We start from the raw sequence: 19,454 nt of genomic DNA on the forward strand, positions 1-19,454 counted from the left end.
AGGCCAAGCAAGTTGGCAAGGCACACTCGATCATTACAAGGACATGGCGAGCTTGTGGGCCTTAGTGTTTAGGGACTAGACTAAGGTTCCTAACAAGAAGACCCTGGTTAGGAGTATCTCAACACTCACTTGAGTTTTGATCAAGGGAGGAGCAGCAAAATAGTTCGGTCGATAATCGCTCAAGGTTCTATTGAGTGAGAATTAGACAGAGTGTTCGCTCAAGGTTTGGTCAAGTGAGACTTATGACTTCAGTTCGCTAGATTTTGTTTGAAACATATATCGAGCTCCTTGTTTCTTTTTAATTTTTTCAGATTTAAGAATTTTAGTTAATTTCGATCTTTAGGTTGACTCTACTTGTATTTAATGAGTAGGGATATACTTTGGATGAACTAGTTATTGTTTTCCTCAATTTATCCAATCTCATACCTATCTTGAGAGTTCTTTCTTTACTACCTATGATATCATAGTGTTTTCTTTATTCAGAAGATTTGTGTTATTTCGTGAAGCATACTTGTTATTCTTAGGCATGCAATGGTCTTAGAGAATTTGACGATTTCTAGCAACAAGTGCTGCCAACCAATTGGTGCTGGTACTGCTGCAACTGCTCGTGAGAAGAATCATTTCATTTCAGAGAAGTTGCTTGAATTTTCTTAAAAGTTATTAAGCTTCCCGAGAGTCTCTACTCAAAAGTTATTACTTGAATCATCAACTAAAAGGTTTAATAGATATTTTTAGTGGTTTCAACCCATGTTTCTTCTTAATGAATTTACCTCTATATTTTGCAGTACTATGCTGATGCTATGATGGATCTCTTTGTTTCTTTACACGTTTGTGGTCTTCTCAGCTGTCTTTGCCTTCCTGATCTCAGTTGATGGGTAATTTAAATCAAAAGTATAGAGTTCGATTTTGGTCATTTGTGAATTTTGGAAAGTTGAATCAACCTTTTGTTGTGCAAAAACACACACCAACAATGGCAAACAAAAGTATAAGCAATCACAATCAAGCACACGATATACAATATATGTGGTTTGACAAATTACTTACGTCTATAGAGCTGCAAAAATCTTATTAACTCAAGGAGATTACAATCACTCAATCTCAACTCACACTCTCTAGGACTTTTTGCTTTCTCTCACAATATACATTCACTTGACAATTTTTTTTTACAAAATATGCATAAAGTCGTACAAAACAAGTCAAATATGACATATATATAGCGAACGGTACTAAAAACCCTAATATGGCAAAATATGCGTTCTTCGTTCTAGCGAAGTGTCGAGCGCTCATCGAGTGAACGACTAAAACAACATTGGCTCTAGCAGGGTGTCGAGCGGGACTCAAGCGAACACTAGGGTTTGTGTCTCGCTCGAGCTCACTGTCGCGTGGGACTCCAGCGAACTCACGGGTTGAGCTTTGCTCGAACCCACTGTCGAGCGCACGTAGAACGAACTCATGGGTTGAGCTTCGCTCGAGCGCACGTTGAGCAAACACTCTATTTCTCGATTTTCAGCTCCAAAACCAATCTCCACATACACCCCAACAATCTCCCACTTGGAGACTGAGTCTCTACATGCCAGTCACTGTTTCCAGCCAAGCCCTATCATCTCTGTAGCTCACAGATCCCGTCTTCAAGCCAGAAGACACGCTGAAGTCAAGCTCGACTTTAGTCTTCCACGTACATTATCCTTAGTCAGTATATCCACTAGCCTACTCACAACTCCTACCGCACTAGGAGTATCCGGTCTCGAACCGATCTTGACAACCTTAGCAACTTTCCCCGGCTTTCATGAGGAACGACAAAGTTGACTCCCTTTGGCTTCCTCACATGTTTTACGTGATCAAGCTTGCCTTTTTGCACTCTTGTATTTCCTTGCACATCATTGGACTATGATATTAAATACAAAGAGTTAGATCTCTTGCCATGCGCTAAGACCAGCGCACCCTTAGTGATCTTCCAAGCTCCTCCAGAGAACGCTACTGCATAATTGCTATCATCAAGCTGTCCCACAGAGATCAAGTTTTTCTTTAGACCTAGAACGTATCTGACTTGCTGTAAAGTCCACATGCCCCTGTTTGGAAGTGTGATGTGCACATCACTAACTCCCATTACATTTAATGTCTCTCCCTTAGCCGCATACATCTTCCCAAAATCACCAGCAACAGAATTCAGCATGAAGCCCCTGAATCCAACACCTAATTATCAATCAGATTGTGCGCTGCAAGAAGTAAGGCATTATGAATTTCTTCTACCACTACATTCACCGCATCATCCTCAACACTTTCTTGATTCATGCAGTTTTTCTTAATGTGGCCCGGCTTACCACAACTCCAGCACGTAATTTGCTACTCACATCTCGTCTTGCTCTTCCCCTACTCTTAGAGCTTGACCTATCACGTCCTCTGCCCCAATTGTCAACATTCAGAGCCGATCTTGAACCCAAGAACTCACCTGAGTCTCTTCTACGTACCTCTTCACCAAGGATCATGTCACATACATCGTCATAGTTCATTTTCATCTTGCCGGTTGAATTACTCACAGCAATCCTCATGGCCTCCCAACTATTTGGCAGGGATGCCAAGAGAATCAACGCTCTGATCTCATTATTAAACTCAATCTTTATAGAAGACAATTGATTTGTGATCGTATTGAATTTATTCAAGTGTTGGGCCACAGACATACCTTTTGACATATTCAGATTGAACAATTTTTTCATCAAGTACACTTTTTTATTCGCCAATGACTTTTCATACATACTTGACAAAATCGTCATGAGATCCGCCGTGGTTCTCTCCTTACTGACATTGTGTGCCACTGTTCTGGACAAGGTCAGCCGAACAATCCCCATAACCTGTTAATCTAACAGGGTCCACTCAGCATCATTCATACTCTTCGACTTTTTTTCCCAACAGTGGAAGATGGAGTCTCTTCCCAAAGAGATATTCCTCAATCTACATCTTCTACTACCCAAAATCAGTGCTGTCAAATTTCTCGATTCTGGATGCTTTCACTTTATCTCTAGCTACTGCTCTCCTTCAGATCCAACTGGCTCTAATACCAGTTGTTGTGCAAAAACAAACACCAACTATAGCAAACAAAAGTAAAAGAAATCACGATTAAGCACATGATGCACAATATACGTGGTTCGACAAATTGTCTATGTCTACAGAGCTGTAGAAATCTTATTAACTATAGAAGATTATAATCACTCAATCTCAACTCACACTCTTTAGGACTTTTTGCTCTCTCTCTCACAATATATGTTCACTTGACAATTGTTCTCTCACAAAATATGCTGAAAATCGTACAAAACAAGTCAAATATGACATATATATAGTAAATGGTGCTGGAAACCGTAATATGGCAAAATATGCATTTTTCGCTCAAGCGAAGTGTCGAGCACAGATCGAGCGAATGATAAAAACAACATTGGTTGGGTGGGGTGTCGAGCGGGGCTCGAGCGAACACTAGGGTTTGTGTCTCGCTCAAGCTCACTGTCATGCGAGACAAGAGCAATCTCACAGGTTGAGCTTCGCTCGAGCGCACATCAAGCAAATACTCTGTTTCTCGATTTTCAACTCCAAAACCAGTCTCCACATATACCCTAACACCTTTAGCTAGGGAACCCCCTAAAGGGTTGTACTACTCAAATCGTCCATTCATCCACGCTGTCTTAATCTAACCCACCACCGCCCTGTCTATTCAGCCTTGATTAAGCACTAGCTTGGTAACAATGCCTCCTCCCCTGCCAAGGTTAAGCTTCGAAATGGCCGCAGCTATGCCACAAGCAATGTGTCTTACGGTTAAAGCTTCACATGTTTGTCAAGGAAACAAATGGAGGCATGATCGATAATAGAACCTCAAAAGCCTTTTGTATGTGTTGTTCGTGTGCAAACATACATCAAATGGTTCCAGTTTAACAAGATAAAAAAGATGCAAAGAATCCCAAAATTGTCGGCTCATTCCAACAATATTCTATTAAATTTGGGATGACTGAGAATATGTAACACCCCGCTACCCAAAAAAATCATTTTTAAAATTTTCGGAAAAATGGTGTGCTACTAAACTTGAACATAAAAAAAAATTTCATCTAATGAAGCGCCAAAGATTCCTTATAATACAATCTTTATTAAATACTTAAAATCTAAAAGCGAGTCTGTGGAGGCACTTATTTAAAATCATTAAAGTCTCATGTACTTATCAAAATAATTTATTAAATTAAAATAATAAAACTAAGCATAACATAAACTGTTTAGGTCGCTGCCTCGTCCTTGGGTCAGGTCTTGTCCTGCAGTTCCATTCTCATAAAGAATATCACCTGGATGGTTCAAAAGAATCAAAATATATAAAAATGAGTTGAATACTCAATAAACAACACATCGTATAGTAAACATCATAAACATAAAGTTTCTTGAAAAATATGCGTACTCATAAATATATACGTAAATAACTTGAACATGAACTTATATTTCACTTGTCATAGGCTAGTACCCATTGTTGACCTAGGGTTAGTGAATCAAGTAGATTCCAATTCTGTCTGTGACCGCGGGTTGTGGAATCCATACATAAGGAATACACATTGGGTGCACTACCAGCATGTACAACTTGACAATGCAATATGCCCATAATATATGGTACCGTCTTCATATCATATCATAACATAAGCCATTATATATTTTATCATTTATACTTTATCATAATCATACTTTATCATAATCATACTTGCATACTTGTCATATCATAGATTTCAAATTAAATCGAATTATTTCATAAAAGTCCATGATACCTGTGTAGAAGTTTGGTTTTCTCATTTATTGTATCAGGGTTTGAGGATGATAGAAGCTTTACAACATATGTATGCAAATCTATCTTTGACAGAGAGGGAAAATGAGGAATTTTGTTGGATGTGAGCAAGGTAGAGGAAGTGCTTGAGAGGGGTGGAAGTTGTTCCATCATAAAACTTTTGACGAGAAAGCATTCTAACCATAAGGCCTTCAAACAAACAATGTGGAAGATTTGGAGGCTTCTTAAGGGTGTTAAATTTTGAGATTTAAAATCAATTTTTATTCTTGTTGAATTTGAGGATGTAAGGGATAAGTCAAAAGTTATGCATGAAGGTCCTTGGACTTTTGATAAACATTTGTTGCTTCTGTAGGATTTTGAAGGTAAGTTGTAGATTAATAATCTTGAATTGGTTCATGTTCCTTTCTGGGTACGTATCTATGACTTGCTTCTTATGGCACGAAATTCATATGTTGGTAATCTGGTTGGTAACACATTGGGTGAGGTGTTGGAAGTGGACTTGGATATTGGTGAGATGGAGTGGGGAGAGTATATGAGAGTAAGAGTGAATCTTGATATTTCAAAACCTTTGCTATGATGGAAGCGCATGAGGGTAGGGGATGGATTGTCCTGTTTTCTTCATTTTTCTTATGAAAGGTTACCAGATTTTTGCTATCACTATGGGTTGGTGGGACATACTTTGCATGGACGTGATGAGGTTGAAGCAACCCATTTGAATGTTGATAATCATCCTTATGGGTTGTGGCTTCGCGTTTAGTTTTTTAGTTGATCAGAAGGGTGGAAGAAGGGGTCTAGAGGTACAAAAGTCAGGGGCATCACCTAACACAAAACCACCACATACGGTGGCTGAAAGTCTAGCAAACAATATAGATGGCAGTTATTGTTTAGTGGAAGCTGTGGAGAATGTTATGACTGTTCAAAATGGAGTAATGGGGGAGAAAAAATCGGTTACTACTAATGAAGAGTTGAAGCATTTTTCAGAGAAGATCATGAACGTGCGTGATGTTTCCATAAATTTAAGAGTAACAGAAGACAAGCTGTTGGGGGATGGAGGATTATCATCAAAGGGGAAGGAGTTGTTGGTTTGGGCTGAGGAGGGCTGTTTAACAGAAGTACCTATTTTTGAAGATGCTGCTATGGGCTTGGGCCCGAATGGGCATTTTGAAAAAAAGATGTATTGTTGCAAAGAAGGCCCAGTCTCTATTAATTTTGCTATGGGCTCTTCTCCTATTTGTCACAGAGCTAAATTTAAAGGGGTTCTGAAATAGAGCAAGGGTCTTGATGGGAGGATTGTTCGTGATGGAGAGGCAATTGATGAGGGGTTTTTGCACAAATCTGAGGCTCTTGGAAGGAAGAGGAAGGGGATTGAAATTTTTGCTATGCAAGATCATCGTTCGAAGAAGATTGCGTTGGTGGAAAGGCAGGATGATGCACTTCAACAACCTGAGATATCGGTGGGGGCTGTGGCATAGTCCTGCCAGACATCATGCAAATTTTCAATTGAAATTTTCGTGGGCTTGGGAACCCACGAGGAATTTGTACACTTCATGATTTGATCATGAAGGAAGATCTTGATGTGCTGTTTTTGCAAGAGACTCGGTTGTCTTCAAGGCAGTTCGATCTCTATAAGTTCAAATTTATTTTTTGTAATTGCTTTGTTGTGGATTGTGTGGGTCGTAGTGGTGGTCTAACATTGTTGTGGAAATATGAGTTTAATTTGTCTATTGTCAATTATTCAAAAAATCATGTGCATGTTGTGCTTAATGGTGTTAATGGGGAAATTTGTTTGTTAACGGGTGTGTATGGTCATCATGATCCTAGTAAGAGACCTGATGTTTGGAGGTTAATTAAGGGTTTGGGTCGTGAAGTTGTGTTGCCTTGGTTAGTTTTTGGAGATTTTAACGAAGTTATTTATCATTTTGAGAAGTGTGGGGGTAGAAACAGGAATGAGAAGCAGTTGGAGGATTTTAGGGATGTTTTAGAAGTGTGTAGTTTGAGAGACTTAGGTTTCTTTGGTGTTCCTTTCACGTGGTGTAATAGGAGGGAAGGAGGAGGTTTAATTAGTGAAAGATTGGATCGTTTTCTTGCAAATATTCTGTTGAGAGTGGTTTTAAAGAAAGGAAAAAAAGGTTGTTTAGATTTGAAGCAATGTGGGTGGGGGAGAGAGAGTGTGCTCGTATAATAGAGAGGGCTTGGAATCAAATGGAAGGATCTCATTCTCTTTCTCAAGTCATGGGTTCCATATCCAGATGTGCTTTTGATTTGGGTAGATGGAATCAAAGTTCTTTTGGGAATGTACATAAAGAACTATCTAATGCAAAAGAAAGGATGAAATTGTTGCAAGAAGCTGATCCTTGTAGTTTTTCACTAACAGAACAACAACAAGCAAAGATGATATTCAAAAGCAGCTTGAGAGGGATGACGTTATGTGGAAACAGAGGTCTTGGTTCATGTGTCTTAGAGAAGGAGATAACAATTCTAGGTTTTTTTCATTAAAAAGCCTCGGCTAGAAGGAAGAAGAATTCTATTATGCAACTATAAGATGATTATGGCAGCTGGAAGAAAGGGCTCTTTTTGGATGATCTATTGACATATTATTTCAATAAGCTGTTCACTGCTGCAGATCAGGTGGAAATGGAGAAAGTTATTTTAGGGGTTGAGGTTAGAGTGACCAATGATATGAATGGGGATTTGATGAAACCAGATGTGGTTGAGGAAGTTGAAGTTGCTATTAAACAGATGCATCCATCGAAGGCTCCTAGACCAGATGGGATGTCTCCAGTTTTCTATCAAAAGTATTGGACGGTGATTGGTAAGTCTGTTATTGATTCAGTGATTTTGGCTTTGAATACTGGAGAGTTTCATAGGAATTTAAATCATACTTAAATTACATTAATTCCCAAAAAAATTGGTCCAACTAAAGTGGCTGATTTTAGGCCGAATAGCCTTTGCAATGTGCTCTATAAGATTTTATCAAAAGTCATTGTGAATAGGTTAAAAAAAGTGTTGCCTTTGGTTATTTTGGAGACCCAATCTACTTTTGTGCATGGTAGACAGATTTCAGATAATGTTATGATAGCTTATGAGTTGATACATTTTTTGAGGAATAAGAGAAAAGGAAGAAAGGGTTTTATGTCACTCAAACTTGATATGAGTAAGGCATACGATAGAGTGGAGTGTCTGTTTTTGGAAAGAATGATGGAGGCTCTTGGTTTTGCTAGAGGACTGATTAATTTAGTTATGCAATGCATTAAAATAGTTTCTTTCTCTGTTTTGGTAAATGGGTGTCCTAAAGGTTCTATCATTCCAAGTCGATGAATTAGACAGGGAGATCCTTTGTCTCCCTATCTATTATTTCTTTTGTGCATAGAAGGCCTTATTAATTTGTTAAAAGGGTCAGTAGGCAGGGAGGTTATTGAGGGGGTTAAAATTTGTCGAAGGGCCCTGAGAGTCAATCATCTGTTGTTTGCAGATGATAGTGTAATTTTTTGTAAAGTGGATGTGGTTACAAATGAAAAAAATTCATTCCTTATTAAATACATACGAGAGAGCATCTGGTCAATGTATTAATAAAGAAAAGACTTCTATGGTTTTTAGTAGGAATGTTAACGAAGACATGAGGGTTCGGCAGCTTTGGGGGATAATCGTATTCAACATTTTGAGAAGTATTTGGGACTTCCTCCTATGGTGGGTAGGTTAAAGAAACAAGCCTTTTCTAGTATTAAACAACGACTGTGGCAAAAACTTCAATTGTGAAAAGGTAATTTCTTGTCACAAAAGGGGTAAGAGGTTTTAATAAAAGCTGTAGCAATGTCTATTCCGACCTATGCTATGAGTTGTTTCCTATTTCCTAAATCCTTATGCTCTGAGTTGGAGAGTTTGATGGCTCAGTTCTAGTGGGAAAATCAATCTCAGGGGAGGAAGATTTATTGGGTTAGTTGGGAGAAGTTGTGTGACTCTAAGTCTCAGGGTGGAATGGGGTTTAAAGACTTAAGCCTGTTTAATTTAGCTATCCTAGCAAAACAAGGTTGGAGACTTTTGAAGAATGAAGATTGACTTTTGTTTAGTATCTATAAGGCAAAGTATTTTCCAAATTCCAGTTTTTTTTAGGCTAAAGCTGGTTTGAGATCTTCATTTATTTGGAAGGAAATTTGGGAAGCTAGACACTATTTACAAAAAGGTTGCAGGTGGTGTGTGGGAAATGGAATGAATATAAGAGTATTCAAATATCCTTGGATACTAAGATGTGAATTGCCTGTTGTTAAACCAAACGTTGATGACGAGATGCGAGTAAGTTCTCTGATAGATGAGAGCACAAGATGGTGGAATGTTCAGAGTTTAAGAGCTCTATTCAATCCAAATGAGGTGAGGCAAATTTTAAAGCTTAATGTCTATTTAGATGCTGAAGATTCTGTTTTCTGGACATATGAGAGAAATTGTATCTACTTAGTTAAAAGTGCATATAGGATGTTTTGAAATTATGGCGTACAAAATTTGGGTGAAAGTTCAAGACAAAAATCTGAGACAGCTTTTTGGAAATGTTTGTGGCATTTGAAGTTCCAAAAAAAATGAAAATGTTTGTTTGGAAAGCTTGTTTGGAGAAGCTACCTACATATTAGAATCTAAGGAGAAAGCACGTTATTGATGATGATGCATGTGTGTTTTATGGGAGGGAAAGAGAGGATGTTGTTCATGCTGTCTTTTATTGTCCTGATGTGAGGCAGATGTATGCAGACCACCTCAAGTGTTACAGGAATGTAGTTTTTGGTTTGAGTTTTTGGAATTTCGCTAATATGGCTAGGGAAAGAGGGTCAAAGGAGGACTTGGCTACTTTTATTGCAATTGCTTGGGCTCTTTGGCATAGAAGAAACAATTTTATATATGAGAATGTCCTGTTTCGAACACAGATAGTGGTTAATAATGCTCTATCTTTGAAGTTAGAGTTCAAACCACAGTTTTAAATTTCGTACCGTACCGGCCGGTACGGCCGAAATTTTTCGCTTCGACCGTCCGGCCGGTACAGGTACTATACCTGTTCCGTACCGGCCAAAATACCGGCCGGTACCGGTCATACCGGCCTAAATTTCGGCCTGTACCGGCCTATATTTCGGCCGGTACCGACCGATATTTCGGCCTGTGTTTTTTTTTTTTTTTTTCGTTTTTTCAAACTACAAACTTATTTTTTAACCCTCAATTCAGACTAGACTATTTCAGACTAGACTATTTATAATTTATATATATATGTATTTGTATATAATTTATTTATATATAGACTATTATTTTAGAATATAATTTATATATATATTTATATATATAATTTATTTATAGATCGACTATCCCGAAACGTTATCCCGAAACGCTATCCCGAAACGGTACCGGTACCGAAATATTTCGTTCCAGTGCCTTGACCAGTACGGTATCCGGTACGGTATTCAAAACATTGGTTCAAACAACTTCAGGTGTTTGATGTATCTTGGAACTCTCCTCCTATAGGCTACCTTAAGTTGAATGTTGATGGTACAACATTTTATGAACAAAATACATCTGGGGTAGGAGTGATTCTTCGAGATCACAATAGTGATGTTCTAATTGCTTGTAGTAAAGTGAAAAGGGAGGTAGTGTCTTCTGAATTTATTGAGGCTATTGCTATGCTTAGAGGATTGTAATTGTGTGTTCAATGGGGTGTTCCAAAGTTAATGGTAGGAGTGATTCTTTGAGATCACAATGTTGATGTTCTAGTTGCTTGTAGTAAAGTCGAAAGGGAGGTAGTGTCTTCTGAATTTATTGAGGCTATTGCTATGCTTAGAGGATTGCAATTGTGTGTCCAATTGGGTGTTCCAAAGTTAATGCTTGAATTCTTTGAATAGTCTTACTGATTATATTACAGATTTTGATTTTCTACTTCAAGATATTCGAAGAATGATAACTTGCTTTCAAGAAGTTCAAGTTTTGCTTGTAAATAGACTAGGGAATACTGAACACATCAGTAGCAAGGCATGCTTAGAATGTAAGTGATATTGAAATGTGGTGGGATGATTGTCCTTCATTTGTAAGTCAAGCTGTTTGGTTTGACAAAAGCAATTTGTTGCAAGAACCTTATTTGATTCAATGAATGAGATGTTGGTTATAAAAAGAAAAAAATATGAATTTTTATAATTTGGTATGTAAAAATAGGCTTCCAATGGAGGGCGTACATGTAAATATCTATAAAAGACATTGTTTACCATACATATGTGTAAGTATATGATCATACTACTTACCTTGTGGCGTTACTCTTAAAATCTCACTTCATAGCTAGTTATCTATACGATATACTATACATCACTAAATTTTATAGAAAACTTGCTATGGTACATTTAATTAAATAGATACTTAGGAACAACTTTAATAGTTATAATATTATATACCTAAATTCATAAATGCTTAATAACATAATTTAGAGTCTTTAGAATTTTCCAAAAATAAAAATTAAAATTAAAATTTATAGACCAGTATATGCCTAAGTAAAACCTAGCAAGTGTAAAACAATATAGAATGATTTTATGTGAAAGCATAATCAAGCCCAACCCGATTCTAAAACATAAATTCAAATTTTATGTCTATATAATTAAGGATAATAATAGGTTTACTACTTCATACCACTCATTTATTAATTTTTTTTATTTATTTAAGTTTTTTTTTAATTTTTTTAACTTAATGGTTGAGGAAGTAACTATTAATGAAGTTGTATATATATTTTTTTAATTTTTTTCTTAATGATTAAGGATGTTAAAAAAATACTTAAAAAAATAATAAAAAAATAAAAACTTTAAATACACTATAAAATAATAAAAGAATTATAAAAAAAATGGCATTTTGTGCAGAATCTATGAATGGCAATACTGTAAATAACGGAAGTGCATGGTTTAAAAGCTAAGGTACTCTCTCTCTCTCCAAAAGCAAAGTGAGTTGTCTTTTCTCGTAAAAAAATACAATTTCATCAAAGCTGTTCCACATAATTTCAAGGACATAAGGGTAATATTATTCAAAAGCGTACGTGTAGCGAGCTTTATTTACAAAACTTGAAAAAACCACTTTCAGCTTTGACAAAATGAACAAGCTGCAGACATTTAGAAACAAAGGCATGTTCATTGAATGAAATGGAGTTGAATAATGCCAACTAAGAAATTTGTGTGTAGGGAAGATTTAGATGCATAATTTAATTTATAGTTTAGAATTTTTTTATATTGATTAATCACAGTTATTATTTCAATTTTATTGAATGAGAGTTTAAAATAAGACGCAATAATTCAATAAGAGAGTTTAAAATAAAGATATATTTTAATAATTAAATAATTCATTTAACTAATGATTTTGAATGACTGAGATTGTATAAAAAACTTCAATCAGTGATGATTTTAAATTGAAATAAACTTCTAATTGTCGGTCTTTAAATTTTAAAATAATTCTAACTCGTTAAATAAAAATAAATAAGATTTAATTTAGTTATTAAGCTAACTTAAAACTAATAATCAATTTCAATAATGAATCACTCGTTGGCTTATCCAATATAACTCATTAAATATAATTTAGGCATAATAAAAATTATTAATATTCTGACCTTAAAATTATTATGCTGAGCCATCCTCACACAAGCAATATTCGCAGCAGCAACAGAACAACTTAGAAAAACTGCAAATGAGAAATAAAGCAAACAAAGCAAAGGGAGATGAAAATTATCAAAACAGAGAACGAAGATCATGCTGTAGTTTCAACGGGAGGCATGTGTTGGGGATACCCTGCTGTAGGGTCAGTACCACGGGTTGGGTAACCAATTGGTGGAGGTGGTGCAACATAATTAGGAGCTTGAACGTTGCCCTGATCTACTACTGCCTGTGGATGCCCATAGCTTGGCGGATATGCAGTCACAGGTGGGGGATATGCCCCTGCAATGTCAATATAAATGAACCAAAATCAAAGATCCATCGATCCAAAAGTTTCTTGACAAAAAGAATTACGTCCGATTTGGATAGAAAGATGATCTCATCTCGTCTCATTATTAAAACTTTTCTAAATTTTTATTGAAAATATAGTAAACGATTTAACTTTCAAATCTCAAAATAATAATAATATTAAAAAAATAATATTTTAATAATATTTTATTCAACTTTTAACTTTTATCTAAAAACATATCATCTTATCTCATCTCATCTCACTATCCAAACCGAACCTTAACTTTGCATGCCAATTAATTTCCTTTAGCTACTCCATCTAATGTTGGATTAATGAAATATCCAACAAATAATTACCATGCACAAAGAGTTGAATTCGGCTTAACTAGGGTTGATAAGTAGAGACCTTAATCAACATTATACAGATCTACATATAGCTTGATTTTTAAAATTGAAAATAGTTTCTAAATTTGATTCATAATTCCATTTTTATAGAAATTAGCCCCTAATTGAAGGTCTCAATTGTAGTATTCTATGCTTAAATTTTAGATAAATTTTACAAGAAATTTGATAAACTAACTTAGATATTAGAATGAAAGATGTCATTCTAAAATATTATTTGATAGTTTCTACGATGAAAATAATTTCTAAATATTTCATATTTATAAAAATAATAATGAATGAATATTATTTTATGAAATATTATTGTAAAAAATTTGAAACAAATATTAAATTATGTCTTTAAAATTTTATTTCTATATTATTTGACAAATTACCGAGATTTAATTTTATATATGTTTTATAATTTTATAATATTTTTTCATTTTACGTAAAGCAATAGAAAAGTTGGTCCCTTTAATAAAAAAACTGGTCGCGCCACTGTCAACATACTTCTTAAGATTCTACTTGAGGCACTTTACTTACCAGGAGCTTGCTGCTGATCAAAGTGGCTCATGACTGAAAATCAGATGCTTACGAAATGCAAGAGAGATAGAGATAGAGAGAGAGAGAGAGAGAGAGAGAGAGAGAGGGTCGAACGAGAAGTTGAGGAATTTTGGGTGGATTTATAAGTCTTGTAATGAGTGGACGATAACGAGGCGTTGATTTCAACATAAAATCCAAAGCGCTGTGGTGTGGCCTTGGTTCTCATTCACGCTAGTTGGATGTACAAAACAAGTGGCATATATACAATTCTTACGTTATACTCTAATCAATAGGATCAGTAACCACAGTTTCCTCTCTCCTCGAGAACTTTCTGGTGAGGTGGAATTGTGTCCTTCATTTTCGGTGGAAGGTTTTTTGCCCTGGACAAGACTGTAGCTAGCCGTGTTACCTGTTATGAGGTTTTTGTTTACACATGTGTTCTTGTTTTAATTCTATCTTCAATAGTTATTAATTTCAAGTCTATACAAGTTCGAACTCTAGTATCAGATGGATGAGGATCTATCAGAATTGTGGAATAAGTTTTCTTTAACTGAAGAGGAAAGGTATGAGATAGTCATAACTGACCAAGATATAAAGAATAATATGGAGAAAGGAAAGTTATGTCTGGTGGGCAGAGTTATTGTTGATAAAAAGATTAACAAAGAGGCTTTTAAAAATACGATGTTAAAGGTGTGGAAAGCCTGTGCTGGAACAAAGATTATTGAAGTAGGTGATAATCTTAATGTTTTTGAATTCCAAATTAAGGGAGATTTGAACAGAATTTGGGGAGGTCAGCCATGGTTATTTGACACAAATCTGGTTCGTTTGAAAAAGTCTGATGGGGTTACTCCATCTTCTTAACTGAATTTTAATTCTACCACTATGTGGGTTCAGTTGCATAATTTACATCTTGGATGTATGAATAAGGAAATTGGAGGTAGAATAGGATCCACGATAGGTAGAGTTATTGAGGTGGAGGCTGACTTTGATGGAAACTGTTGGGGGAAGTGGATTAGAGTGCAAATAGAGATGGATTTAATGAAGCCTTTAATTAGAGGGAAATTTGTGGAACTACTTGGCCAGAAAAGTTTTATTCAATTTAAGTATGAAAGACTTCCTAGATTTTGTTTCAAATGTGGGGCTATCAAGCATGGAGTGCATGGATGTGTTGGAATGTTGGCAAATCAAGAAGAAAAGAAAGATGATAATATGCAACAATATGGCTCATGGCTGCGAGCTTCAAGCTCAACTGTAGCTTCAAGTTATGGAAGTTCATCAGGTCCTATATTTCCTACTGTACCAAAGCAAGGGAATTGTAACAAGATGGAAATTTTAACACAAAAAGAATTTCAGCTTGTTGAAGTTGACCCGAGTAGGGAATTAATGAAGCAAAATCCAATAGGTGAGGAGGCAGCATAGAGCATTGTAGGTAATCTTCAACTTATTGAAATACATATGCTTCATAGGGAGGCAGATTCTAAAGCCATAGTTCTTGACACTGCAAAAGATCTACTGGATTAGTTTGTTACAACATCTGCAGAAGCAATGATGAGAACTAGTCAACTTGCTCGTTTTGAGATAAGGCAGGAACAACAACATGTGGGTGAAGTACAGCAAATTCCTGAGGTATGTGCTAATAGATGGAAGAGAAGGGCAAGGGGACAGCAAACCAATGAATTGCCACATCATCCTCATTATGCTACAAGAAAGAGAAAGACTGATGAAGACTCTGGTATGTGTGTTATGGAAAACCAGCAAGATGGTAGGGGCAAGAAACAAGCTTTACCTCTTGATTTTGATATATCGGCGGAGGCTGTTAATCAACCCCGCCGGGAGAAATGAGGCTATTAAGTTGGAACTGCCAAAAGCTTGGCAACCCTCAGATAGTTAGAGATCTTAGCCTGTTGGTTAAGATTCATAAGCCTAGCATTTTGTTTCTTATGGAAACAAAGTTGCATATGAAGAACTTAGAAGCTTTTAAATTGAAGTTGGGGTTCCAATGTGTTTTTTGAGTTGAAGGTGTTGGAAGAAGTGGAGGCATGATTCTGTTATGAGCCGATGAGGTTAAACTTAATATAAGCACTTATTCCCAAAGACACATAAATATGTGGATTTCTGACTCAGAAACAAAGTGGATGCTTACTTGTTTTTATGGCAATCCTGAAACAGAAAAGAGACATGAAGGGTGGGATATTCTGAGACATCTAAATCTTCTCAAACCTCAAAGGTGGCTGTGTATATGAGATTTTAATGAAATATTACATCACAGTGAAAAATATGGAGGGGCTCGAAGAGATGGAAAACAGATGGATGATTTCAAAGGGGTTTTACAGGATTGTCAGTTGAAGGATTTGGGTTTTATTCAAGGCAAATATACTTGGTCTAATTTTAGATAGGATCATAATTTTACTAAAGAAAAACTTGATCGAGCCACATCCAACTCTGAATGGTGTGCAGCGTTTGGTGGGGGAGAAGTACAAGTTCTAGCATCTTCTACTTCAGACCACTGTCCTATTTTGATAACAGTTGGGCAATAGAATGATTGGTCAGGGAAACCTGCTCAGCTTTGCAGATATGAAGACAGTTGGTCTTTATTTACAAATTGTGAAGAAGTTATCCATAATGCTTGGCAAAGGCATGGGAGGAACAAGAAAGGCCTCACAAAGATTAATACAAAACTTGTAGGTTGCCTACAGGTGCTGAAGTAATGGAGTTACCAAAAAGAGTATGCCTCTAAAGCCAGTCTTAAGCAGAGGAGGAAATCTCTTAAACAACTTCAACAATCTGTTACTGCTGAATCAGTACAACAACTCCGAGAGTTACAAACATATATTGATAACCAGCTTGAAAGAGAACATGTGAAATGGAAACAAAGGGCCAAAGAGAATTGGCTACAGAAAGGAGATAGAAATACAAGATTTGATCACCTTTGTGCAACTCAGAAGAAAAAGAGGAACAATATCTCCAAGATTGTTGATGATACTGGCAAGACAATTTCTGATCAAAAGCAAATAGGAGAGGCTTTCACTCAGTTTTTTAAAGGACTTTTAGCAACTTCCAATCCAAAGCAAATGGAAGATGTGATTAACACTGTTAAGAGAAAGGTTACTCCTCAAATGAATGAAGCTCTCATAGCACCTTTCAGAAAAGAGGAAGTTGAGGAAGCTGTTTTTCAAATGGGCCCTTATAAAGCTCCAGGACTAGATGGATATGGGGCTTGTTTTTACCAAAAATACTGGTCTGTGATAGGGGATGAGGTTAATGATGCCATTCTTGACTTTATGCACTCTGATCATGGCATGGAAGACATCAATTTTACCTATTTACTGATGATCCCTAAATGCAGCAACCTAGTGAACATTACTGACTTTAGACCTATAAGTTTATGTAATGTGCTTTACAAAATCATTACTAAAATGTTAGCCAATAGACTCGAACAGATTATTCCTTTTATAATTTCTCAAAACCAGTGTGCTTTTATACCTGGTAGGTTAATTTATGATAATATTTTGGCTGCCTATGAAACTTTGCATGTTATGAGAACTAAGATGAAAGGAAAAAAGGGCTATATGGCTTTGAAATTAGATATGAGCAAAGCCTCTGACAGGATTGAGTGGAATTTTCTGAAAGAAGCTATGGTGAAGATGGGTTTTGATGTTAAATGGATTGAGCTTATTTTGAGGTGCATTTCTTCTTCATCTCTTTCTGTGTTACTAAATGGTGTCCCTCAAGAAAGTTTTAAACCTACTAGAGGACTTAGGCAGGGCTGTCCTTTGTCTCCTTTCTTATTTATCATATGTGCTGAGGTGTTAACAGACCAGCTCCAAGCAGCAGAACAGAAAGGGCAGATCTCAAGGGTTCCAATTGCTAGAGAACAGATGAAGCTGAGCAACTTGTTTTTTGCTGATGATAGTATTTTATTTTGTCAAGCTAATATACAAGAGTGAGTCAATTTAAATCAGATTTTGTATAGCTATGAACAGGTCTCTAACAAAGACTCAACAGAAACAAGACTTCATTATATTTCAGCAATAATACAAGGCAAGAAACAAAACACTATATTCTGCAAGTTGCTGGGTTGAGAGCTGCATCCAATATGGAAAAGCACTTGGGTTTGCCTTCAGTAATTGGAAGATCAAAAGTCACAGCTTTTCAACATATAGTTGAAAAAGTGTGTAGAAAACTTGAGAATTGGAAGGTTAAGTTCCTCTCACAAGCTGGTAAAGAAATCCTCATCAAGGTTGTTGTTCAAGCTATTCCTACCTATAGTATGAATGTGTTTTTACTTCCAAGAACTTTATGCAATAAGTTGAATTCTCTGATTTCAAATTTCTGGTGGGGTACTAATGACAAAACTGCCAAGATTCACTGGAAAGGGTGGGATAGTTTGAGTAAAAACAAAGTAGCTGGGGGACTTGGTTTCAGAGATTTGCTAGCTTTCAATTCTGCTTTATTGGCCAAACAGGTGTGGAGGATTCTGAAAAATCCCACAGCCTTAGCAGCAAAAGTTCTCAAGGCTGCTTACTTCCCAAATAGCTCTATTTTGCAGGCTAAAGTTGGATCCAAACCTTCTTATACAAGGAAAAGTATCAGCTTAGCAATCAACACTGTTAAAGAGGGTATGATTTGGAGAATTGCCAATGGAGAAGATGTTAAAATATGGCAAGATAAGTGGATTCCAACTAATAATTCTAGAAAAGTAATGTCCCCTATAAAAATATTGTCCTCGAATGCCAAGGTAACAGAGCTCATTGATCCTAATACTAGATGGTGGAACATGCAGTTGCTTCATGACATTTTCTGGATAGAAGATAAACAACAAATCATAAGAATACCTATTGCACAGACCACTCATTTAAGGGACAATATAGCATGGAAGTATACAAGCAATGGCTGTTTTACTGTCAAGAGTGCCTATCAATTGTGCAAGCAAAGGCAAGATTAAGATAAAGGAGAAACTTCAATCGCAGGGCAGAATAAAGTTTTATGGAAGCATATATGGCAAATGCAAACTAAAAATGCTGTCAAAGTGTTTATTTGGCGTGCTTGCAATAATGCTTTACCTATTCTTTGTCAACAAACAGAAGAAACTCCAGGGCATGTTTTATGGGCTTGTTCGTCTGCACAGGATGCATGGGTGCTAGGAAGCAGGAAAATGCAGAAAGCTGCAATCACTCATGATGAGTTTGGAGATATCTTTATGGATATGTTACAAAGAATAGGCAAAGATGAGATATGTGTGTTTGCAGAACTGGCTAGAATGCTGTGGATAAGAAGAAATAAATTGTTGTTTGAAGACTATTTTGTAGCACCTTCTATTTTGATGCAGAAAGCAAAGCAGGCGTGCACTAAGTTTCAACAGTTGCAACACAAACAATGCTCACCGAGAAGTCATGGCAATGTGGATCAGATAGCCAATGATCTTTGTTATCCTCCTGACTCAGATTGGATCAAGATAAATTGGGATATTGCAACAAGGGAAAGCAACCAAACAATTGGAGTGGGGATTGCAGTTAGAGACTCCGAAGGCGATCTATTGGTTTCATGTATGCAACCAATAATTTTCTACATACAAGCTACTATGGCAGAGGCTAGAGGACTAATATCAGCTGTGAAGCTATGTAAAGAACTCGGTTTACAGCAAGTCATTTTTGAAGGAGATTCACTTCAGGTTGTTAATGCAATAAGACATCACCAACAAGAGAATGGTATGCTCCAATACCTTGTGGAAGATATTCACTACCTCATGGCAAATACAAGATGAGAGATTAGACATGTCCGAAAGAGGGCCAACCAAG

At 36.4% G+C, this 19,454-nt stretch overlaps 1 protein-coding gene and 1 long non-coding RNA gene across 2 annotated transcripts; one reads left to right on the top strand and one right to left on the bottom strand.

Moving 5' to 3' along the window:
- Nucleotides 1-12,549: 12,549 nt before the first annotated feature.
- On the bottom strand, nt 12,550-13,941 carry LOC121234397. Its single transcript, XR_005934382.1, has 2 exons — nt 13,657-13,941; nt 12,550-12,726 (listed from the first exon to the last, which is right to left on the bottom strand). It is a non-coding gene; the product is annotated as an uncharacterized LOC121234397 (long non-coding RNA).
- Nucleotides 13,942-17,752: 3,811 nt separating this feature from the next.
- Nucleotides 17,753-18,601, top strand: LOC121235371 (uncharacterized mitochondrial protein AtMg00310-like). Its single transcript, XM_041131721.1, has one exon. It carries the CDS (start codon nt 17,753-17,755, stop codon nt 18,599-18,601), a length of 849 nt encoding a protein of 282 aa, XP_040987655.1.
- Nucleotides 18,602-19,454: the final 853 nt, after the last annotated feature.

Source organism: Juglans microcarpa x Juglans regia, chromosome 6D (genome assembly GCF_004785595.1).
Source record: "Juglans microcarpa x Juglans regia isolate MS1-56 chromosome 6D, Jm3101_v1.0, whole genome shotgun sequence".
In the NCBI taxonomy this organism is placed as follows: domain Eukaryota; kingdom Viridiplantae; phylum Streptophyta; class Magnoliopsida; order Fagales; family Juglandaceae; genus Juglans; species Juglans microcarpa x Juglans regia.